This window comes from Sus scrofa, chromosome 9 (assembly GCF_054392235.1).
Source record: "Sus scrofa isolate SSC_HxYL_T2T_F1_AM1 chromosome 9, Sscrofa_HxYL_maternal_Yorkshire_Landrace_v2.0, whole genome shotgun sequence".
NCBI classification, from domain to species: domain Eukaryota; kingdom Metazoa; phylum Chordata; class Mammalia; order Artiodactyla; family Suidae; genus Sus; species Sus scrofa.
This window is the reverse complement of record NC_139391.1, coordinates 107,535,649-107,561,366: the sequence shown is the minus strand read 5'-3', so window position 1 is coordinate 107,561,366 and position 25,718 is coordinate 107,535,649. Positions and strand designations below refer to the sequence as shown.

At 38.4% G+C, this 25,718-nt stretch overlaps 1 protein-coding gene across 18 annotated transcripts in view; it reads right to left on the bottom strand.

The window, feature by feature from the left end:
- GSAP (gamma-secretase activating protein) overlaps window positions 1–25,718 on the bottom strand; it is a 220,991-nt gene that overhangs the window by 36,500 nt on the left and 158,773 nt on the right. For 7 of the 18 annotated variants that reach the window (XM_084977406.1, XM_084977413.1, XM_021102559.2 and 4 more), the window contains 9 exons: window positions 25,243–25,292; window positions 21,259–21,363; window positions 19,322–19,381; window positions 18,340–18,383; window positions 17,312–17,397; window positions 8,953–9,030; window positions 6,976–7,053; window positions 1,509–1,601; window positions 1,158–1,375 (listed from right to left, as the gene is read on the bottom strand). In XM_084977406.1, coding sequence (XP_084833532.1) covers window positions 1,158–1,375; window positions 1,509–1,601; window positions 6,976–7,053; window positions 8,953–9,030; window positions 17,312–17,397; window positions 18,340–18,383; window positions 19,322–19,381; window positions 21,259–21,363; window positions 25,243–25,292 — 812 coding nt within the window. The remainder of the gene's footprint in view (window positions 1–1,157; window positions 1,376–1,508; window positions 1,602–6,975; window positions 7,054–8,952; window positions 9,031–17,311; window positions 17,398–18,339; window positions 18,384–19,321; window positions 19,382–21,258; window positions 21,364–25,242; window positions 25,293–25,718) is intronic. The other 11 variants (XM_084977410.1, XM_084977415.1, XM_084977407.1 and 8 more) reach the window with 2 other exon arrangements.

The following is a 25,718-nucleotide window of genomic DNA, read 5'->3' as shown; positions in this document are numbered from 1 at the left end:
TCAGTAAGTTAATAAAATACTACCATAGACAAATGACATATGGATGGGTTTGTCTATGGTAATATTTGTCAAAAAGAATGCTGGTGGGTCAATAAATGTTGAATATTTTGGAAAGACTCAAAGGCATGTCTCTAAAATACTTATTTAAAAAAAACTAGATGTGAGAAACTATAAAAAATTGAGAAAAAAATTGCCTGATGTACACAAATTGCTTTGAAAGTATCTTTATTTTTTTATTTTTTTTTAACTATTTTATTTTTTATTTTTTTTATTTTTTTAAAATTTTTTATTACTCAAATGAATTTATCACATTGAAAGTATCTTTAAACTACAGACCTTCTTAGAGAATATAATGTAAAGAAAAGAAAAATAAAGTAACTAGAAGAACTGTACAGGAACAGATAAAGCCAAGACATTACTACTGCCTTTATGTCAGAAAAATGATTTTGAATTCCAATTAACTTATATGCAAAGAAAGGGCCTTAATCTACAACAAAAGATAGGTGTGTAAATGTACATTTATATGTTTCAGGTTAAAATAAAACACTTAGGGTATTTTTTTCAATTGAACCACCACCCGTTGCCCCAATAAAGTCTAATGGAGGATTTCTCCAACATCATAGGATGGCTGTAAAATTAAATAAGATGTATGAAAGTGTTCCATGAACTATAATGTGAAATATAAATATAAACGTAAGTTACCTCTATTTAAAATGTAATAAGAAGATTTTATTTACCACCAGATCTTAGACCTTTTGATGATATACACCAAATATACCAGGAGAAAAAGTTGATATTTTAGAAACTATTGACTGAGCAGTTTCTTGGAATGTTCCCAATATAGCTAACATTTACTCACGATATGGAAAGGAGAACCATCAAAAGAACAGGCATGCCCTCACAGTCTGAGGTCTGTGTCCATAAAAAAGGAGCACAGGGATATGCTCCCTTTTTTTTTTTTTTTTTTTTTTAAAGGGCTTTGCCTTTTATTATCCTTGTATCCTTGTATCCTTTTGAGAGAATATGTTCAAGTTAGGACAGAGCCATCAACCTTGCTTGCCTACCAAATGAAAACAACCCCTGTTCATTGCAACCGCTAACTGTCCACATCTTACGCTGTCCATTTGCCTGCGTTCAGACTGAAGCTCAACTCCCACCTTGGCTTCCGTTTGCCGTGGGTCTCGGCCACACGAGAGCACGCAGTGCATCAAGGCCATCTTCTCACAGTCCAGCCGGGCGTTCCACAGGAACTCCAACAAATAGGACTGGTTGAGGAGCGCCCTATAGAGCTTTCCAGAACACCGATCCAGAACCAGGGACCCTGATAGGGACTGTAAAGGGCGATGAGGTAGCAGATCAATCACTTCGTTGTTTCCTAGCCAAAAAAAAAAAAAAAAAGTAGATCAGCAAAGAAAAAAAAAAAAAAACCCTCTCCTCCAAACACAAATATTAATGCTTAAAACAAACTCAAGTGGACCGCGTTCATGAGATAAAAACTATCACCATACCTGTCAGAAACAGACTGTGGCAGATCAGGTCTGGATGCTGAATGTTAAGTAGGTGAAAGAAATGACCGGGTAAGTAAACAGCCACATAATAATCTGTGGAAGAGAAAGAGTTCAGTCTTCTCCAGGCAGCAAGAGCTGTATAGGCACAGATAAAGCCAAGAACTGTACGGTAGCTCTTATTTTTCTCTGAGCATTTTAAAACACAAAAGGTTTGACCAATATAATAATAAGCTGTCTGTTTATTTCGTCTTACTCTCAAGCTCTCATTTATTTCTCTCTGAGGCTAATTTTTTTTTCAGATATTTGGCCATGGTTATCTTAATTTATATCTGAAGCTTCGTTTCTCAGGGAATTGCAGTTTTAAATCAACCTAAATGAGCTCAGAGAGAAAATTAGAGAAAAACAATCCAGCAACATAAATTATTCCTTAATATGACAAGCTAGAAAGAGCTTGTAAAACAGCTCCAAAAGTTAGTTCCCTGTGTTTAACTACCACTCACTGTCATCACGAGCATTATCATCACCAGCATCATTTTCTCTAAAGAACCTTTACACTAATATTCACCACAGAAAAATCTCTGCAAGCATTCTGACACTTGGTGAAGTACAAATGTGTTTGCTTGCATAGCTAGCTGCCTGGAATTCAAAGTTTCCCAGTCCCTGCAATATTTTTGTACAAAGAACAATTTGTATACAAATTGAGACAAGGTAAAATAAATAAATAAATAGGTTTCTGGCTAATGGGAGGGTAGAAATAGCTCATGCCAATAATTTTGCTAGGATCTTAGAAAAACGGAGAAATTCATATAATAATGGTAAATTTCATATAGATAAAACACGTAGATTATGTGAGCCAGCTAGACTCTTTTTTTTTTTAACCTGAGATCAAAGAAATAAATGCTAATCATTTGCATAGAAGGTATTCTGTGGAAGGGAAAGGAGAGGATGTAAAACCCTAACCAGCTGACTTTCAGTTACCATGGATTAAGTGATGTTAAACTACTTAACACAAGTGGGTGAAATAACGTTATCATCATGGCAACGCCTAAATAGAAAAACGCAAATAGAGGCGTAGTAGGGCAGAGTGGAAAGGCATCAAATGACCTAGTTTAACTCCTAGCCCTACCACTTAACCAGTTATTTAGATACTAAGTCTCTGGGAGAGGTGGCATTTGGAAATAGATGAGAGTGTTTTGAGTTGTCACAAGGAGTCCTACTGCCACTTGATGAATGGGCTCCAGGGATGCTGAATCCCTCAGTGTGCAGGACACTCTCACCAGAAACATCAATAGTACCTGCAATAAATAGGCTGAATGACGGCTCCCACGGATGTTTGTGTGGTAATCCCCAGAGCCTGAGAATATGTCACTTTAAGGGATGAAAGGGACCTTGCAGATGTGATTAAGGATCGTGAGATGGAGAGGGTCCCCTGAATTATCCAAGTGGATCCAATGTGATCAAAAATGGTTCTATAAGAGGGAGGAAGCAGAGATTTGACTACAGAAGAGAAGACCCCATGATGACGAAAGAGATTGGAGCGATGTGGTCTCAAGCCAAGAAAGAAGACTCTAGATCCTGGAGGAGGCGAAGAATGAATTCTTCCCTGGAATCTCCAGAAGGAACCATTTCTTCCCCTACCGACCCCTCAAGATTCACTCATTTCAGAATTCTAACCTCTGAAACTGAAAGACAGTATGTTGTTTACTTCAAAGCTAACTTTGTGGTGATTTCCTATCGCAGCAATAAGAAACTAACATAGGAGACACTAGCAGAAGCCTGGGCACACGTCACAGACATTCTGAGCCTCAGTTTCATTTTCAGTAAAATGGAGAAAACACCACCAAGAAAAATTGTCATAAGAATCAACATAACATAAAAAAAACCACTTAGCAATATAGTATTCATTTTTAAAATGGTAGTTTTTTGATGCACAAACATATTTCCTATTTTATCTCATTTCTTTTGTATTTTACTGAAGTATAGTTGATTTACAATGTTGTGTTAATTTCTGCTGTTCAGCAAAGTGATTCAGATATACACAGATAGATATACAGATATATATATTCTTTTTCATATTCTCTTCCATTATGGTTTATCACAGGATATTAGATAAACCATAAACCCTGTGCTATACAGTAGGACCTTGTTTATCCATTCTATACGTAATAGTTTGCATCTGTTAACCCCAAACTCCCAGTGCATCCCTCTCCTACTCCCCCGCCCCCCCGCTTGGCAATCACAAGTCTGTTCTCTGTGTCTGTGAGTCTGTGTCTGTTCATGAATAAGTTAATTTGTGTCATATTTAAGAGCAACATCATATGGTATTTGTCTTTCTCTTTCTAACTTCACTTAGTCTGATAATCTCTAGGTCCATCCATGTGACTGCAAACGGCATCATTTCATTTTTTTTAAATGTATAAACATATCTTTCTTGTATAGAGGTGTTGGGGCTCATGGAAAACTTTTCCCAAAACTCTATTCCTTAATATTCCATCAATATAAGCCCCTGTTAACAGCATGACAATTCAAGAAAGTTGTACACATTAGATAGCAAAAACGACATCACTCAAAAAGCAATACTGTTGTTAATAAAAAATTCCCTCTAGAACAGTTTTAATCTTGGGTACAATTTTGTGCCTATATAATAAAATCGTTTTAAGAAGGAAAGACGACTTATGTAAGATAGCCAATTTTTACAAACCTCTAATTTTTCTGCCTCTCCACATTTTGAGGACAATAGACTTAGATCATGGCTTCCCTTTTCAAGAGTCATTCCCAGGGGTTAAAAAAAAAAAGGGAAGGATACCTTTGACCTCACCAAATGCTAAGGTTTTTTTAGTGGAAAGTTTCCCACATCACCCTCGATAGGGGATGCTGATATAGCACTCTTGATAAGAATCAAGTCCCAGATCCAGGAAACCTTCTATTTATCTCTCTTACCACAGGAAGCAGTAGAATCAGGCCTCTCTAAAGCGATTTCCCACAGGTTCAGAGCGCATGTTAAAAACTGCTACACACTGGCCCACTTAACGTAAGTTCTCTCTCCACATAAATTGTATCATTCCAAATGAAAGTCTTTCTTTGTAACAATGGGAATGGACATAGAGAATATTATGCTTTAGTAAAAGAACTCAGACAGAGAAAGACAAATAGTCTAGGTTATCACTTACATGTGGAATCTAAAAAAAGAAAACAAGTATATATAACGAAACAGAGGCTGACTCAGACAGAGAACAAACAAGTGGTTACCAGTGGGAAGAGGGAAGGAGGGACAAGACAGGTAGGAGATGAAGAGATACAAACTATTATGAATAAAATAAGATACAAGGATATACTGTACAGCACAGAGAATTATAGCCATTATTTTATAATAACCTTAAATGTAGTATAATCTATAAAAACACTGAATTACTATGTTGTACACCTGAAATCAAGATACTACTGTAAATCAACTATACCTCAACTTTAAAAAAAGACCAAAAATGAGTTCCCTTGTGGTGCAGTAGGTTAAGGATCCAGCATTGTCTGGTTAAGGTTAAGGATTGGATTCGATCCTTGGCCCAGGAACTTCCACATGCCATGGACCCAAAAAAAACAAAAATAAAAACAAAACAAACAAACAAAAAAGCTTCTTATGGACTTTCTTATCATTTTGGTTCTCACTTTGCATAGTTCCTTCACACCTTCCTAAATGTCATGACAGTAGACAGACTGGGGACTAGGGGTATAAGAAAATATCAAAGAATCCATGCGCTCTAAACCTGAAGCTTTTCTTTTTCTTTTTTCTTTATTGTTGAGTCTAGTTGATTCACAATGTTTCATCAAGTTCTGTTATACAGCAAAGTGACCCAATCACACACATTTCCCTGTGCTGTCCAGTAGGGTTCCATTGCCCATCCATTTCCAATACAACAGTTTGCATCCAAAAAACCCGCAAAATGCCCATCTATCCCACTCCCTTCCCTTTCCCCTTGGGAACCCCAAGTCCTCTCTCCTTGGCCATGATCTGCTTCTGTTTTGTTGGGGTTTTTTGATAGGATTGTCTGTTTCATATTTTAGAATCCACAAATAAGTGATATCATCTGGTATTTGTCTTTTTCTTTCTGGCTTACTTCACTTAGTATGAGTGTCTCTAGGTCCATCCATGTTGCTGCAAATGGCATCAGTTTGTCTTTTTATGGCTGAATTATATATATATATATATAATATATATATACATATACCACATCTTCTTAATCCATTCATCTGTCAATGGATATCTAGGTTGCTTCCATGTCTTGTCTGTTGTGAATAGTTCTGCTATGAACATAGGGGTGCATATATCTCTTTAATATACTGTGCCATGTCCTATATGCAGGCAAGCAACAATCCTGTTTAGTCTTGTGCTAACCTTTTTGTGCCCCTCATCCTAACACAGAAAAGCAGCTTTTGGAGTTCCAGTTGTGGCTCAGTGGAAACGAATCTGCATCCATGAGGATGCAGGTTCAGTCTCTGGCCTCGTTCAATGGGTTAAGAATCCGGTGTTGCCGTGAGCTGTGGTGTAGGTCGCAAGGGCGGCTTGGATCTGGCATTGCTGTGGCTGGTGGCTACAGCTTCGACTGGACTGCAAACCTGAGAACCTCCATATGCTGTGGGTGCAGCCCTAAAAAGACAAAAAGACCAGAAAAAGAAAAAAAGCAGCTTTAAGGAGGAAAGTATAACAAAACCCTTCTTTGTATTCTTCATTATAGACTAGCTTAATATGCTTAAGCCTAATATTCAAGTTCCCTTTACCACATTTACTTGATAAAAAACGACACACTCAAGCTGACCCATAAATCATTTATGGGACTTGGAAGCTTTGTGCAATTAGCAAAGAGGAATGGAGAATTTCTCGAGGGCCTTTGTCCCTCTAGAATCAAGGGACAATATGATTGATTATTTCTCATAGGCTTTTAGGAAACATCTCATTCACTGCCATCATTTTTATACCAACAAATGGCTTTTTAGGATTGCTACTAAAAACCTAAGAAAGCTCAAGCCTAGGTTCTCCAAGAAGGGAGACGCATCCCTTCAAGGCTGGTGAGAGAGAAAATCTTCCCCTATCAGGCTTCAAAAAGATCAGGCGTTCCCTTCGTGGCACAGCAGAAACCAACTCGACTAGTATTCACGAGGACACAGGTTCCATCCCTGGCCTTACTCAGTGGGTTAAGGATCCGGCGTTGCTCGGATCCTGCATTGCTGTGGCTATGACGTAGGCCGGAAGCTACAGCCTCAACTCAGCCTGGGAACTTCCATGTGCCACAGGTGCAGCCCTAAAAAACAAGACAAAACAAAACAAAAATCAGTGGTAGTCATTACAACTGGAGTTCCAAAGAGGCATGAGAAAAAGGGGTGCACGACAGAAAAATGAGCCATAGAGGGCTGAGGCATAACACGTACTGGAAGGAAGGGTCAGAACAGAGAGATGCCTAAGCCTCTCACTCACCAAGGTTGAGAAAAGTAACGCCCTTTGTCACACCTGAGTCCACACTCTCAAGAGCAGCAGTGAAGGTCTTGCTGTGCCCTGGGGAGAGAGAATGTGAAGCCATAGAATGGAAGTTAAGAAACAAAGAGCTGGAATTCCACCCAAAGCAGTGACTATGCCATGCTCTCAATATTTAGAAACTGTGAGATCCAACAACGCATGTGTCTTCGGGGTCCTAGAGCTCCTGGTTCTCCATCACTCTCCAAAAGCCAGCACAGGAGATGGATCACCCGGTGCCATCACCAGTCAGTGGCTGTTCTGGGCTTATGCACAACTTAGACCTGAAACTGTTGTGCTGGGACAGGATCTGAAGAAATCTACTTAAGGACCCAAGCAAGAGGTAGAAGAAACCAGGTGACTCACTGGCTCTTCTGCCTCAGATTCACTGCCACACTCTTGCAACCACTAAGGCCCAGGAGGCCTCTCCAAATCACTTAGGAATCCCACTGTGAGTTAGAAAGGGTGTTGAACTACCTGCTAATCTCAGTGGGCTTCACTCTCCACTCTTCTAACTCTTCATCACAGTTATTAGCTCTTAATAAAACTCTCAGGAAAGTTTAATTGTTTTAATCACTAGAAAAATGAAAACTCTGCACAGTTATCAAACTCGTACTACTAAAGTATGTCTTCTGAAGTTATTTATTTATTTACTTATTTATTTCTTGTCTTTTTTTAGGGTCGCTCCCATGGCACATGGAGGTTCCCAGGCTAGAGGTCTAAGTGGAGCTGTTGCAGACGTCCTACGCCACAGCCACAGCAACGTCAGATCCAAGCCACGTCTGTGAACTACACCACAGCTCATGGCAATGCTGGATCCTTAACCCACTGAGCGAGGCCAGGGATCGAACCCACAACCTCATGGTTCCTAGTTGGATTCGTTTCCACTGTGCCACGATGGGAACTCTCTTCTGAAGTTACTTTTAGTTTCTTCATTTTTAAGTTCTTCAACTTTTTTACTTTCATCTCTAACTTCTAAAGGTAATACTAGGCAATCCTAGAGAATAAATTCTGGTGTGGTCTAACATAAATTTTTTTTTATTTTGAAAATTCTAATTGTAAAAAATTTTAACTCTAGCCATAGTACGTACTACACAAATGTTAATTTTAATTTTAAATGAACAAACAAAATAAATACTCTTTAGCATGGTTCAGGCCTGAAACTATTAAAGGGCACAGTGTGACCAACTACAGAACTAGAAAAGATTGGGCACTCGACTCCTGTCCCACAGGCTGACTGCTGACATGGAAATTTCTCTTTTATTTTTCCTTTTATGGCCACACCTGTGGCATATGGAAGTTCCCCGGCTACAGGTCAAATTGGAGCTACAGCTGAGGCCTACACCACAGCCACAGTAACACTGGATCCAAGACACATCTATAACCTATGCCTCAGCTCGTGTCAACACCGGATCCTTAACCCACTGAGCAAGGTCAGGGGTTGAACCTGGATCCTCAGGGACACTATGGTAGGTTCTTAACCCACGGAGCCGCAATGGGAACACCAACATATCAATTTCTTGGGCCACAGATGTGTGAAATGAAATAAATGTATATTAGTTCTAAGTCAGAGATCATGAAAGCTTTTAACAAAAACCCTATACAAGTTAACTCTATGGGTTACTTTCTAATTAATAATAACATGCAAACACACACACTTTGGGCAAATACATCCATTAAGATTGGTCTACAGGCCTGTAAAAAAGATACAAGTCAGGCAAAAATATATTACAACATATTATTTAAAATATAACATAAAAATAATTAGCTAAATATTCATCACTAGTGAATTTCTTTAGGAAACATTATTATATACAGATGTACACTGTACTGATCAAATTTGTTACAAGGTAAAAAGACTTTAAAAAATCTATGAAATTTGCTGCTATTTGGAAAAAATGATTATGTACAAGTCAAAAATTGAGAAAAAAGAAAAAGTACCTTTATGAAAGTAAAACACTGAATATGTGATTTGTTCCTGAGGGTCAGGGCTCGGGCAGTAACATACACACAGACTTCCTAGAAGGAAGAAGGCATTTAGTAGAACTTAAAAGAATCATAGACAAATAAAAAGTTTCCTAAGCCCCTTAACCTTACTGCTCTTTATTTAGATACACTGCCTCAACCTGCCTCACAGATTATTCCCAAATCCTAGAAAGGGACTATTAACAGGTTGCTAAGAACTTTCAGCTCAACAATTCCTCAGCGCATGCTACAAGCAGTGCACTGTGGTAGCCTCCTGAAGGCTGGCTAGGAAAACGGACAGAGGCACGGAAGTCTGGAGAAGCTTCATGAGATTCTCCTGAGATACATATACGGCCCTGCACTCTTTTTTAGCTTGCTTTCCAGTCATTATTAATGGCAACAGACCCTAGTTCATTGAAAATGTGTCTCCTCTTTAAAGAAAGTTTCCGGTTTTCTTGTTTACCTAGAATGGAAGGCAAACTGGGATAACAGGAGCAAGTGTGGCGGTGTGTGAGCCCGTGCCCACCCATGTTTGGGTCACCAAGGGCCAGGGCCCAAGAGCAAAGGAGAATTTCCAGCATAGAGCCTGAACAGCCTCACTGACCCCACCACTCCATAACCACCTCTGCCTCCCAGCTGCTTCAGCTTGTTCACCATCTTGAGTAGCCATTGTTATCTAGACAGACTAGCTAAGGCCACCAATGACCCACAAATGGGGACATTATACTTAAAACTGATAACCTCTATTCTAATGCCAGCATTTATGTGATTCCCTGAAACAGCAGATCTCCAGGGTGGAAAGGGACTCAACAAGGAGTGTAGAAACCTGGGTTCTAATCCCAGAGTGAATATTAACTAGCTGTGTGAATGAAATCATTATTCTACTTCAGTAAATGGCAATATTTCCTCTACCATACTGCTACTAGAATTCCTTTATCAATGAATCATGGTAGGAAAAAAAAAAAAAAAAAAAGGCCCATTTTCCCTAAGAAGGCTAATTAAAGACATTTTAAAGCATTCTGTTATAATAATTATCATTTGTGACTTTTTAATGACTTTTAAAGACTGCAATATATTGTTAGAAATTCATTGTATTGCAATATCTTAAACACAAAATAACAAAACAGAGTAACTTTATCAGATAAAAAAGTAACAGTTCTTTTAGAGTTGAAATTACTGCTATGCTTAATGAGTACAGAGTGATAATACCTTTTCTTTCAAATTACAGCAGACTCGCTAAGAACAAAATAATGCTATGCTAAAGCAAAAACAAAAATAATAATTATAAGAGTTACAAAAGTCCCATGTACCACTTGGACTACTTTCATAAAGTAAACATACTACCAGCAAAAACCTTATTGGTTTGTCCTGTTCTTTTATATTCTATGATCACAAGGAGAAACATTCTTAGCAAACAGAGTTAAAACTTCAGCCTCTCAGTATTTTGAACACTATGATAAAATAGACTTTAAGAAATATTTAACAAGATGATACTCTGATGGAAATAGTAGACAGAGAGTAAATGTTAAGAATTCTGTTTTAATGTAGAACCAAATTTTAATTTGATAAAACTATTTGAATGTCTCTCTCTTACTCTTTGATGGGAATAAAGTTTTACTAGCTTGAACCTCCTAAGAGGATAAAATTACACAGGGCAATGAAAAAATAACCATTCAAAGAACATAATTGTACAATAAACTTTACCAAGCCTTAAAAACAAAACAAAACAAAACAAACAAAACAAAACAAAAAAAAACTTCAGCCTCTCTTGTAATAAAGAAATAAGAATTAAAAGAAGGCAGCATATTTTTCCTTTCAAATTAGCAAAGTTTTAAAAACAATAATCAACTCTGTCTGTGGAACAGTAGGAAGAACATTCTCAAATGATAGTAGTGGAAGAATGAACTAGGACCTCCCTGAAAAAATAGTTTTGCAGAGGATTAAATATATTCACACCTGCTGACCCAGTAATTCTTCATTTAGGAATCTAGCCTGAGGCATGAAAATGAAACAATAATATAAGGAAGATCATAACCTCCATTCTAGCAAAATCCTCCGCACACCATCCTTTAGAGAATCGAGGTTATTGTTTTCCTTGTTTTGAAGAAAGTTAAAGTGAAATTCAGAATAAACATACCTAATTACATACACCGAGAGCCACAGTCAGATCTCATAAGCAAATATCTCCAAATAGAATGTGGCTTAGACACCCCCTCCAAATTCCAAAGGGAGAATTAAAAAAAATAAAAAATAAAAAAATAAAATTTTTAAAAAGGGCAGAGCAAAGGGAAATGGGCTGTGCACAGGCTCTGCAAAGCTGTTCTATCCCTAAAATTTTCTTTGATAGTAGAAATATTCTAGACCTGTGCTGTCCAATATGGTAGCCACTAGACACACGTGGGCACTGAGTGCTTAAAATGTGGCTAGTGTAACTGAGGAACTCCTTTTAATTTTATTTAATTTTAATCAGCTTAAACAGCCTTATGTGGCTAATGGCTACCATACTGGATAACACAGCTCCGGAGCCCTGGTTCCCAACCCCAAACGTACATTAAAATGACCTGGGCTCACAGATGCCCAGGCTCCACCTAAGATCAACTAAATCACAGCTGGGGGTGAGACTCAGGCATCAGCATTTTAAAAATTTGACTGAAGCAGATTAATTAAATTCTTTAAGCCTCGGTTTCCCCATGTGTAAATAAAGAAAACATAGACCCTCCTTTATATGGTTCTAATGTGAGAGTCAAATGCAGTCATACAGATAAAGCTTTGGCAGAGAAGTTATATCTGGTCATAAAGGTGAACTGCTATTATTAAAATTCCAGGATAATTTTCCTGCTGTTTCTAAGTTGGGGAAAGTCAGAGTTTGAAAAAACAAAGCCTGCTCTTAACGACGTACCCAGAGATATTTAATGAATATTCATCAATGATGAAGATAACATCTAAAAGTTGGCTAGCCTGGGGGAAAACCATGTGGACAATGAAAGCTATTATGGACAAAGTTTTCCAAGGGAAATTATCTCATTGTAAAAGGCTCTATAAAATGCTAAAACACAAGCCTAATTCTGGGAATATTTGTGATTTATCAATGTTGTCATGCGTTCATTCCTTTTTATTGCCATTATTTGTACCGGAAGACGAGTTTATACTTTTCATCCTCACTGCCTCCCGGTAGGTGGTGCACAAGAAAGATTACAGCACTATTGACTTAGAACACACAAGAGTGCACTAAGCACAGCTTTAAAGTTCACTATCAGATAGGGAAAGAATGAGTACATTTTATTTCCTTCAATGCTTTAGGAAGTCTCTGATTCACTCTCCCACTGTAAGAAAATGAATTAGAAAAATCCATATGAACTCATAATCTTAATACATAAGTGGCCTGACATGAGCAGAGCACTTTTGCCCACCACCAACTCTCAATAGCATCCTCGTCATCCAGATGTTAACTTCTAATTCCCTGGAAGGTAGCAGATTTCATTTCTTAGGGCGGAAAAAATCAGGATAGAGATGCTTTTAAGAAGGTAAAAAGTCATGCTGAAAGGACAAAGTAGGTCCTGATGACCCAGTATGTGACAACTGAAACATCAGATGTTATTCTAGCATCATCATTAACGTAAATAGTTGAAGTAAGTTGAGTTTGTCAAAGGCTCTGTGTCTATTGGCATTCCTTTCATGAACCATGTTTTCTGATCTCCACACCAGTGGAAAACTAAACTCCCTATTAGAGAGGGAACAAGATAGAGATTAGACTATTTGCTCTTTCCATTCCTACTTTGCCAAAGTAGATTTTTGTTTGTTCGTTTTAACCAAAAAGGTTTAAATAAGTACTTTTGAAAAGCAACTTGGGAAATTCATTAACTGACAGCCTATCAGTTGAAAACCAAAAGGTTCCTTCTTTGGCTTTTCTCATCTTTGATTTGGAAGCATCCCATCTGAAACAGCTTTATTTTTTAACAATTACTTTTATTAAAGTATAATTGAGTTACAATGTTGTGTCAATTTCTGCTATACAGTAAAATGACCCAGTCATACGTATATATACATTCTTTTTCTCATATTATCTTCCATCATGTTCTATCCTAAGAGATTGGACATAGTTCCCTGTGCTGTACAGTAGGACCTCATTGCTTATCCATTCTAAATGCAATAATCTGCATTTACCAATCCCAAACTCCCCATCCATCCCGCTCCCTTCCCTCTCCCCACTCCCCATTGGCAACCACAAGCCTGTTCTCCATGTCTGTGGGTCTGTGAAAGAGGCTTATTTTTTCTATTTCAAAGCTCACTATGAAAAGCAAGATTTATGTTCTACCCTCCTAGACCTTGCAAGAAAGGAAAAAATAGACTCTTTCACATCTCATGCCAGATTAACCTAGCATTTATTATGATATATTGTAAATAGCCCATTTACAAGTTGCTACTGTTCGTGCAAAATTCCTACTGGAATAAAATAAAAGGAATAAAAAAAGCCCAAAATGAGTGTTTTATGTCTAACAAATTCTTACTGAAGAATCAGGGAAAAACCAACCCTGGTCCCACTCCATGAGCTCTGGATCCCATTGCATCCCACCTTCTAAGCAAATTTTCTCTACTGGCTATTCCTCTCTGCTGTGTATTGTCATCTTCTCTTTTCCTCTAAATATCCTGGAAGCATTTAAACATGCTAAAGTCCCTACTATCTTAAAAAATCATATCCCCTAAATCCTACTTCCCCTTCCAGCCACTGCCTCTCTCATGCCTAATTATCCTGCTATAATTTTTCAACTCCTACCCATCGCTTAACCCAGCACAACCAAAACTGCACCTCAATCACCCAGCACAAACTACCCACAGTGACCTCCACACTTCTGGACCCACCTCTCACCACCTATTAGCAGTCAGCCACTCTCTTTTAAGAAGTCCTTCCAACATCTCACTTGGTTTTCCTCCTGTCTCCCCATACTTTGATTTTCCTTTTTCTTTGGATGTTCTACCTAACCTTTGTGTATTTTTGGTCCTGAATTTTATTCCTAAACCTCTTCCCTTTTGACCTTTACCCATCCCAAGGCTTCAAGTGCCCGTTTTCAAGAATTTCCTTGTTTATCCATCTCCAGTCTCCCTTCTAAGTTCCAGATCTCTTAGTTAACATGTCCAAAACGAAATTCAAAATCTCCCTTTCTAAGCCCCCACAAAACCACTGTACCTGAGTACATGACACCACTATTTCTCCATTTATTTGTACCAGATACCTTAGAACCATGCCTCTCCATCTGGTTTATAAGTACGTTTTCCCAGTTCCATCCTCAAAATTCATCTCGAACCCACCTAGTTCTCTCCACCCCTACTGTCCATCCTAGTTCAAGCCACCCGCATCTCAAATGTACAAATACAAACCATGCTAACTGCTCATGTCCCCCTTTTTCTCTTGCCTCCTCCAATCTATTCTTCACACAGCAGCCACAGCGGTCTCTTAAAAATACATATCTAATCATGTCACTACCTGCTTAAAACACTTCAGGGAAGGCATGTCTGTGGATCCCAAAAGCACCACACAAAAGTTGTTGGGGAACAGGACAGTCATTTAATGCCAAAGTATCACCTCACAGATTACTAATGCAGAGGTTGAAATGCCCTTTTACAAGGGAGCAGGCAGTGGTTACCACTTAACCAAATGACTAAACCTAGCATCACCAATAATAGGACATCCTTGCATTATATGCCTCCTGATCTAGCGCAAATAAAGTTCACAACATCACCTCTGAAGTAGTCTTGCCAAAAATGTTTAACCCACACCTAACCATGCCTTTAGGCCTAAGTTCCAATTTCCATTTAAAGTGGAAAGGGAGGAGTTTCCATTGTGGCACAGTGGAAAAGAATCTGACTAGGAACCATGAGGATGCGGGTTCGAGACCTGGCCTCACTCAGTGGGTTAAGGACCTGGCACTGCTGCGAACTGTGGTGTAGGTCACAGACATGGCTCGGATCTGGCATTGCTGTGGCTGTGGTGTAGGCCAGCAGCTGCAGCTCTGACTGGACCCCTAGCCTGGGAACCTCCATATGCCATGGGTGCAGCCCTAAAAAGCAAAAAAAGAAAAAAGAAAAAAGAAAAAAAAGGAAAGGAAAGAGAAAGCAATTAAATACCTTCACAAAGAAACAATTAGACAAATCCAAAATGTGGGGCATTCCACAAGGCAAAAAATCTGGACTCCAAAATTCCAGTGTTGTGACAAGGAAAAAAAGGGAGCAGAAGAAAGGTGGGAATTAGTCTACTTTAAGAGACCACAAAGACAATACAACCAGATGTAATACATGAAACTTGATAGATCCTGACTTTAAAAGTTATACAGGAGTTCCCATTGTGGCACAGCGGAAACGAATCCAACTAGGAACCATGAGGTTGCAGGTTTGATCCCTGGCCTTGCTCAGTGGGTTAAGGATCCGGCAGCGTTGCCATGAGCTGTGGTGTAGGTCGCAGATGCGACGTGGATCCTGCGTTGCTGTGGCTGTGGTGTAGGCCAGTGGCTACAGCTCTGATAGGACCCCTAGCCTGGGAACTTCCATATGCCACAGGTGCGGCCCCAATAAGATAAAAAGACAAAAAAAAAAAAGTTATACATGTACATACATCTATTCATTTATATGCATACACATGTATACATACACATGAAAAGGACCTCTTAAAAATGTGGAAATTTGAATATGCAACAGTTTATTGATTAACATAATTTATTTCTTTCAGTGATACTGGAACTGAGGTTATGTATGAATATCCTTAACCTAAGGAGACACATGTTGAGTTACAGGTAAAGTGTCATGATGTCTGCAACTTACTTTAATGATTTAGTTAAAAAGAAGAAAATGCTATTTAAATGTGTGGAGAATGATAAAGCTACTATCGTGAATGATATGAGTACTGCCATAAAAGGTAGATGGAAGTTCATTATATTCTTGAACTATTTTGTAAGTTTGAGCATTCTCAAAATAAAATGTCATCATAAGGAAAAAAAAAAAAAAACTTTAATGACCTTATGTCTCTTGGGAAAAAACCTAAAATCCTGCCATGGTCTGCAAAGCCCTACGAGACCTGGCCTCTGCCTAACTCCTCAGCTTTCTCTCACAATGCTCGCCCTCTTGTTCATTCCACTTCAGTCACACTGTTCTTGGTTTATATACATCCTTCAAGCCTCCAGGGAAATATTATTTCCTGCCCTAAACTCTCCAAGACTGGTTTTTGGTGAGAACTGTGGGGCTGAGGGAAACCCAGGGTGGACAGAAAAATACCGAGATGGATCATGAAGGAGTGAGGTGGGAAAAGGAAACAATTTTCAGGACAAAGACAGAATGGGGCAGGAGGTCTTGGAGGGAGGGAGAAACAGGGATGAACTGACGGGAGGAGAAGATTTTTTAAAATACTGGTATCTTCCATTAAACCTCCATTACATGAGCTCATGGCTTCTCATTCATCGAAGGTTTCATGATTCTATTCAGTTACTGTGTGTGCACTTATTCGATGTCAACATCCACAATGAGTATTAATTCTTTACTAAAAAAAAAGTTAAGTCAGTTTTGTTTATCATTGTAGCTCTGAAGCCCAGCACATAGTAAGTGCCCCTAATTGTGGGCTTCGTGATAACTGCATAATTTGGCTTTAAAGGAAGGCAACTTTAGCCTAAGTGCTACTCGACTCAAGTGGTAACTGTCCACTCAAGTTGGGACATTAAAAAATGGCCATTATCTTTAGTTATTAGCATTGATTATTTGGATGATTATTAAGGTTAATGAGCAGGGTTTTTTTTTTTTCCCCACCAGATTCACTGAATGTAATCATACTCCTCTCATTTTCAGGTATTACTTTTTTCCCTATTTTCTCTATCTACAATAAACAGATGTTAAGAGTGGGAGTATTGTCCACTAAGAACTTCATGCCAAGCTTTGATCATCAGCGCAGTAGATTACAGCATGCCTCTTAAAGCAGCCAAGCACATAGGTTTAGAGCCCAAACATCAGTAAACCTGACACTGAAAAGCAGCCCCATCAGAGTATGCCATTTGTTTAAAAAGTGTGCAGGTAAGAAAACGCAGCTTGATAAAATATGAATCCATCCCCTCTATGAGAACAATAATGCAAAAAAAAACTATAGAACAGTAACCTGACTGTGGCTTCTTTTATACTGACAGCAAATTATACAATTACAGTGGAGATGGTAATTTGGTATGCAAAAATCCATATGATCACTTATATAAGAATGTTGCCCTATTATATGTTATTTTCAGGATCCATACAGCTAAATGACAGCTAAATGCATGGAACTCAGGTACAATTAAATAAATCGATAACTAGAACCCAGTCCTACCTGTATGGTTAGTAAAAACACACAAGGTCGGGTGTCTGGACAACTTCTCTTGGTCTTGAATATCATCATATCTAAAGTTGACAAGTCTAAGAACATAAAGGATAAGAAATCGTAAACGCCTTTAAAAAAAGTTCCATCATGAAACATGTGAGTAACCACCATAATTTAACTGCAGAAGTAGAGACATATTCCTGAGAAACTTAAGTAGTTATTATGTCTTTTAAAAAAAATTCTGTAGAACAGTAATTTTTTAACAATACATGGTTCACAAATGGTATAGCCTTGGCGATAGAGAAAAATATATATTACTTCCAAAAATACATATGTTTTTTAAAAATATTACATTTTTAATAATTTTTTCTGATTTTAGACTAATGTTGACGTTGTGTTTAAAAATAACAGAACTAAGTGTCCATGTAGGACAAAATAAAGCTAGTGAAATATGTAAGAGTCTGGGATTATCATTACACTAATTCAAAAAGATTTCCATTTCTTCTGTGTACTTCTGGCCTTGTGTGTATTTTTCTAAAGGTTCTCATGTTTTTATTACATTTAAAATGGACTGGGGAGGGGGGAACCTCACCTTTTGTGTAAAAAGGAAAACAGAAACAAGCAAAGCAATAGACACAGCTCAACTATAAGTTAACTGACCTGTGAAATTCTCTTTGAGGGCAACAAGAAAAAGGTTTTGATGTTTGAATCTAAATGTAGCTCCCTCTGACTCACTGAACCCTTTTATTGAATCACAGAGAGAAGAGCACTTCCAGACATCAAAATAAATAGAGACACTCTACAGAAGTAAATGGCTAGGAAAATCAATATGATTGACTTTACATGAAAAAAACCCTGTGTCCATGCTCGATAATATTGTTCATATTCCCTATGCAGAAGAGAAACAGAAAAGACGACACACGTGCACCCACACATAGAATATCAAAATATCCTTTTATCTGTATACCGCAGATGAGGTACGATCATTCTGCCCACAAGTGTCCATAAAAATTAATAGTAATCTATGAATAACTTACTTGAATCCTGAGTTACTTAATGATATGTCCAAGGGTGCTTCAAACTGTCAAAAAATCAGAACACAAGATAAAGAATGGCATTAGTTAAGTGATGACAGTTCTGGAAACCAGAGCAAAGCTGACAACATTGTGCTTGCCCAATGATGAAGAGCTCCTCTGACCAGCAGCATCTTCAGAAGGCATCCCCCAAGTCCACCGACAGAGAGTGGACTGGGAATGTCCTGGAGTTTACATACACCACGAGCTTGATGTGTATTTATTCCCAAAGGACAAACCTGGCTTCAGATTTGGACCATCATAAATAGGTTGTATAATAAGCCAAGTGGAAGGAGTAGACTTTTACAAGGCATAGATGATCACATTAGAAGGGAAGGACTGGGTGTCTGAAAGAGAAGAGTGAGTCCAAAAAAGGGGGCAGGAGAAGTAAATGAAAGTCTTGTAATGGGATGATATAAGTCCATATTAGACTCTAATATTAATTCTAGTCAAGAAGAATAAGCATGTCCTGCCCATCACAGACAGATATTTGTAACTCCTCACCCCAAGGCTAGCACTCCAAATAGCTTTTCCAGGAATGAGTCTAGATTTGTACTAATTAAAATATACCTTCTCATTGACTTTTCATGTTATACTCACTCCACCATCCTCACATGCTCTTTTGGATCAAATGACATATAATCACTCAAACCTATCTATCACTGACCATGCTACTACCTTCTAATAACCCTTACTCCTACCTATGTTTCTTTACTGTGAGGCATTCAGTTAGCAGACATTGCCTGTACGTATTCTTCTAATCAGGTATATTAATTGCATTTGTTATAGAGATGAAGCCTCGAGATGGCAAGAATGATTTTACTTGCTCATACAAGTGAATAACACAACATCAAAAATGCTAAAATGCTGTTTATGACAATAACTCTCTTTAAGAGAGGGCAATATGTTATAAAATTCCTACAGCCCATTCATTTTCTGGACTTACCATTAAGGTAAAGTGCTCATCAGCATAAAACTGGATGCATTTTAGGATACTTTTTGATTTCTGAAAGAGAAAACAGTGACAAGTTAACAAAATAAAAATAAACAAAAACACCAGTTTAAAGAGAAAGAGGTACCTCCATACTGTTTTCCATAGTGGTTATACCAATTTACCTTCCCACCAACAGTGCAGGAGGTTCCCTTTTCTCCACACCTTCTCCACCATTTATTATTTGTTGACTTGTTAATGATGGCCATTCTGACAGTAGTTTTGATTTGCGTTTCTCTAATAATCAGTGAAGATAAGCATTTTTTTTATGTGCTTGTTGTTCATCCATATACTTTCTTTGCCCATTTTTCAGTTGGGTTGTTGGTTTTTTTGCTGTTGAGTTGTATAAGTTGTTTGCATATTTTAGATATTAAACCCTTGTCAGCTGCATCATTTGAAACTATTTTATCCCATTCTGTAGCTTGTCTTTTTGGGTTTTTTATGGTTTCCTTTGCTGTGCAAAAGCTTGTCAGTTTGATTAGGTACCATTGATTTATTTTTGCTTTTATTTCTGTTGCCTTAGGAGACTGACCTAAGAAAATCTTTGTGCAGTTGATGTCAGAGAATGTTTTGCCTATGTTCTCTTCTAGGAGTTTGATGGTATGTTGTCTTAACGTTTAAGTCTTTAAGCTACTTTGAGTTTATCTTGGAGCATGGTGTGAGGGTGTGTTCCAGTTTCATGAATTACATGGGGCTGTCCAGTTTTCCCGGCACAATTTACTGAAAAGACTGTCTTTTTCCCCTTTTATATTCTTTCTTCCTTTGTCAAAGATTAATTGACTGTAGGTATCTGGGTTTATTTCTGGGTTCTCTATTCTATGCCATCAGTCTGTGTGTTTTGGTACCACTACTAGACTGTCTTGATTACTGTAGCTGTGTAATATTGCCTGAAGTCTGAGAGAGTTATGTCTCCTGCTTGGTTTTTGTTTCTCAGGATTGCTTTGGCAATTCTGGGTCTTTTATGGTTCCATATAAATCTCTGGATTGTTTTTTGCAGAGAAGAGTATGGAGGTACCTCAGAAAACTAAATATAGAACTACCATATGACCCAACAATCCCACTCTTGGCATATATCCAGACAAAATATTCATTGAAAAAGGTACATGCACCCGTATATTCACTCAGCACTATGCACAATAGCCAAGCCATGGAAACAACCTAAATGTCCATCAACAGATGAATGGATCAAGAAGGTGTGGTGTATATACACAATGGAATACTACTCAGCCATAAAAAAGAACAAAATAATGCCATTTACAGCAACATGGATGAAACTAGAGACTCTCATACTAAGTAAAGTCAGAAAGAGAAAGACAAATACCATATGATATCACTTATATGTGGAATCCATAATATGGCACAAATGAACCTTTCCACAGAAAATAAACTCATGGACTTGGAGAATAGACTTGTGGTTGCCAAAGGGGATGGGTAGAGAGTGGGATGGACTGGGAGTCTGGAGTAATAGATGCAAACTATTGCATTTGGAGTAGATATGCAATGAGGTCTTACTGTATGGCACAGGGAACTATATCCAGTCACTTGTGATGGAACATGATGGAGGATAATGTGAGAAAAAGAAAGAAATATATGTATATATATATGACTGGGTCACTTTACTGTACAGTAGAAATTGACAGAACACTGTGAATCAAATATAATGGAAAAAATTAAAATAATAATTTTTTTCAAAATTGACAAAAATAAATGAATAAAGAGAAAGAGAAGGAAGCAGCCAAAAAGCAAACTGTAATGAAAAGTTTTTCATTGTTTTAAATGAAATTTCATTGAAGCCCCATCAATGAAAATGAAGTAATTAATAAATTATGATAATGATAATGTCAAAATTAAAACCCTGCCACAAAAAGGAGAGCCAGTGGACTAATGTTTACCTTCAAATAAATGTAGTACAATCTCTGTTCTGACATATCCCACTGAGCCCAAACAAAATCTTCAGCTATTCTCTCTCTTGGGAGATGGCCAGAATTTTTAATGACCTAAGGAGGCAAAGAGATTTTAGAGATAAATAACTATTTTGAAGGAGAACATATCTGGGTTTCATAATTATTTTGTTCCTATTCTATCTTTATAGTATATGTAAATATTTCCACAGTTTATTTTTAGTAGCCCCCTACCTCCAACACATGCACCTGGAAAGTCCTTCCAAAAAAGAGTTAAGGCCTCCCTTAGTTACTTGCTCTTCCCAAACACTTCACAATAAGCTATTTTTTCTTTCTTTTTTTTTTTCTTTTTTCTTTGCTTTTTAGGGCCACACTCATGACATATGGAAGTTCCCAGGCTAGGGGTCAAATCAGAGCTACAGGTGCCAGCCTATGCAGGAGTCACAGCAATGTGGGAACTGAGCCATGTCTGCGACCTACACCACAGCTCACAGGCAATGCTGGATCCTTAAGTGCTGAGCAAGGCCAGGGATGGAACCCGCATCCTCGTGGATCCTAGTCAGGTTTGTTAACTGCTCAGCCATGAAGGGAACTCTTGAGCTATTTTATCCTTGTTCTCACTTTGACAGACAGACTGGGGCTGGTGAAGACAAGGTCACACCCACCACAAATCAGCTGGGCTAACAGGCGATTTAGAGCTTCCTGTTCTGGGCATGACCCACTCAGTTATCTGCAGTCTAGGGGGCTTTACCACCAAAGGTAGAGACTTTGAGGCCAAGGGAAAACTCAGGCCTGGGAGAAGGGAGTACTGGGCATTGATCTTAGACCTGCCATAAACTCTTCACGTGGCTTCGGTCATGCTTTTTACCTTCGCACCTTCTACAATGCATATGATGACACTGCCCATCTCTCAACAGTATTTAACTACTCCCCCTTCAAGGCCCACCTTAGGCATTGCCTCCTGCACAAATCCTTCCCTCACCTCCCAAGATGAAGGCAAAGCTCCCCATCTCTGTATCTCTCTGTCCTTTGTCATGCTTCTATTACAGTTACATTTAAATTAATGCTCTAAGTCTGCCCCAGTCAGTATCACTATTCTACACCAACTTTATATTCTCAGTGGCTTCATTGTTTCTGGTCTGTAGTTTTACTCAAAAAAATACTTATTAAAAGAAGAAAACTGAGGAGTTCCCACTGCGGTGCAGCAGGTAAAGGATCTGGCATTATCTCTGTGGCAGCGTGCGTCTGATCCCTGGCCTGGCACAGTGGCTTAAGGGTCCAGTCTTGTAGCAGCTACAGTGTAGGTGATCCCCAGCCCAGGAGATTCCATATGCTGTGGGTCTAGCCATAAAAAAAAAAAATGTAATCTATATTGGGACAGATAAGTAAAAAATGAAGACAAGTTGATGTAGAAAAAATGCAGAAGAAAAGGAATAGCAAAATGGTCCATATGCATACCTCAACTCTCTCTAATCTCAAATGGGATTTCTCCTCTGAAGCTAACTTGGAACTCAAGGGAGGAACAGGGCACGCAGAATGACACACCTCTATTTCTTGTGTGCCTAGTTCCATCACATTTGCTGGGAAAAGATCTAAGAGTATTCGTGTGACTCTTAACTTCGGGGGACCCACCTCGTTTCCATTTTTCTGAAATTTCTCAGGTGAGGGGAGCTTTGGAAACTCTCAGATAAAGGTGTCCACTAGTGAGAACATGATCATCAGAAGAGAGCAACCCACGTTCGCATGGCAGTTTTGTCCCTCTCTAGGGTTACCTCACCTCTGGGAGTCTTGGTTGCGGTGTTCGCTGCAAACATGGGGGTACCTAGACCACACCATGTCTATTGTGTAGGGATGTTGTGATGACTGTGTGAACCAGCACATCGCCTCATGAAGCTGTCACCTAAGCCTGGAAGGATGAGGGCAGAAGTGCCCCACACACTTGAGGAGGGAATGTGAAGGCTGTACCATTTTGGCCAGGAGAATCTTTTCTGGGCTTCGGACAGGTTCCCCCAGGCTCACTCTCTCTCTGCAATGTCTCTCGTGGCTCCCAACCCATCTTCTAACCAGCCAGTCCTCTGTCTATGTCCTTTCCCGGCTCCTGATCTCAACTTACTTAACTCTCTCCTCTAAATCTCATGGCTGGCTTTGGGCTTCTGCACTTTGGTCCTTCCTCTCTAGCTTCACCCTTTTCTGACTGCTGGCCCTGTCTCTGCCCTGCCATCCACTTGGCCACAGATGGCCATCCAGCCAGGCCTCTTGGTTTGGGGCTTTCAATCATAGATATGTAATTAATAAAGGCCATTTCCCATTTCAGTTTTGTTCGCATAATTTAAAATTAAAATCTTTCGGGAGTTCCTGTTGTGGCTCAGCAGAAATGAATTTGACTAGTATCCATGAGAATGTGGGTTCAATCCCTGGTCTCGCTCAGTCGGTTGGGGATCCGGCATTGCCGGGAGCTGTGGTGCAGGCTGAAGATGCGGCTTGGACCTCGCATTCCTGTGGTTGTGGTGTAGGCCGGCAGGGAGCTGTAGCTCCAATTCGAACCCTAGCCTGGGAACTTCCATGTGCCATATGCCACAAGTGTGGCCCTAAAAAGCTAAAAAAAAATAATAATAATAAAAAAAATTAAAAAATTAAAAAATTAAAAAATTAAAATCTTTTGGAGAAAAACTACTTTGAGGTAGACTATTTAAATGTTTAAGGAACTGTTTAATATCAATAATATATTAAGTAAGCCCTCTCACAGACTGTACAGAAAAAGATAGCCCAGCATAAAAATAGTCAAGGATATAACCAAGCAGTTTTCAGGAAAAATAAATTCACATAGTCATTAAGTGTAGAAGATGCTCAAATTTATCAATATTAAAGGAACTACAAACTCAAATAATAATGATACCAACTTGAACTTATCAAATCGGATTTTTTTAAAGGGAAATATACTATTACTGGTATGGATAGGGGGAAGGGTACTCTTACACTCTGCTTGCAAATTTCTGAATTGTTACAAGTTTTCTGGAAAGCAATCAGGCAAAATCTATGGAAATTTATTAATTGCATGTACCCATCAACCCAATTATCCATCTCTAAGTATTGAAAACAAAGAAATGTGTACCCAATACTTAAAGCTAAAAACACTTGAGATAATTTGTGATGCAAACAAAAGGGAAAAAAAGTTGGCAATCAAGTGAATGTCCACCCATGGGAGAATAGTGACAAAATTGTGCACACTCATGCCAGGGATTGTGTGTACTTCTAAATACAATGAATTAAGCTACTCTAGTCGACCTGCAGGTAATTCTACAAAGTTGAATGAGGAAGGAGTGAATAAGAAACAAACAAACCCCTGGCTGTGTCAGGGGTAGGGATGGGAGACACATAGGCATGGAGAAAAGTATGAAAGGGTACACACCAGGTTGTGAACGAACGTTAGAGGTGAAAAGGCAAGGGAAAGGTAGAAGAAAATAAGCAAAAAAGAAAAGAAAACTGAACCATATCAAACCTCAGCTTGTATGTTGTGATCCCATTTTGTTATGTGTATATAGGCATAAAAATTAGAGGAAAAAGCTCTATCTCTATTAAACTATAGGGAGACCCCTAATATATTAAGTAAAAAGCAGAAACAAAAGCAGCAAATTAATACATATTATGATTCAATTTTGGTAAAAGCAACTATATCTCTGTATCTTGAGCAAGGTACAAAGCATTGAAAGAGTCGTACAAGGCTGTCATTAGTTATCTCAGGGGATAGAGATGGGGGTAGTGAGGCTGATATAAAGGAGATAATCAACTCCACGGATCTTCACAAGTATCTACTTCACAAGGAGTATTTCACACGATACCCTGGCAAGTCTATAACTTGAAAGACACCAACTAAAGAAAACAGTTGTTTCTATAACATTAATTCATCCTTAACAGTCTAGAAATGCCACTCATTATGGGAAAAACTCTAGAGCAAAAGAAATTTCAAATATTTACCACTCTATTTCCATCTTCTTGGATAACCTGGATATGAAATTGTTCAATATCTTTAAAAAAAAAAAAGAAACAAAGAAACAACAGAGCATTAAACTTCATGAAAAACATGAGTACTTTTTTTCACCTAACATTTGGGATTTTTTTTTTTTTTAATAAAAGCAAAGCAGATTAAACAACTGGCTGAAAAAAACAGTATTATCACAGATGGCAATCTCGCAAGAAAGGCTCAAAACAAAATCCACCTTTTTCCACCCACCCTTTGCAGCCTGTTTCAAGTCCAGCATTTACTCTGCTCCTTGAAATCAACAATACATGAAGCATTTAACTCTTCTGCTCCCCTGGCTTTCCTCAATAATTGTTTTTCTCTCCTATACCGTCCATCTTATGTAAGGTTAATCAGGGCTCATTTGGCAGATTTTATCTCTAATTTCCAAATACCAAACACCTCTTTACATGAAAATATCAGATAGAAAACT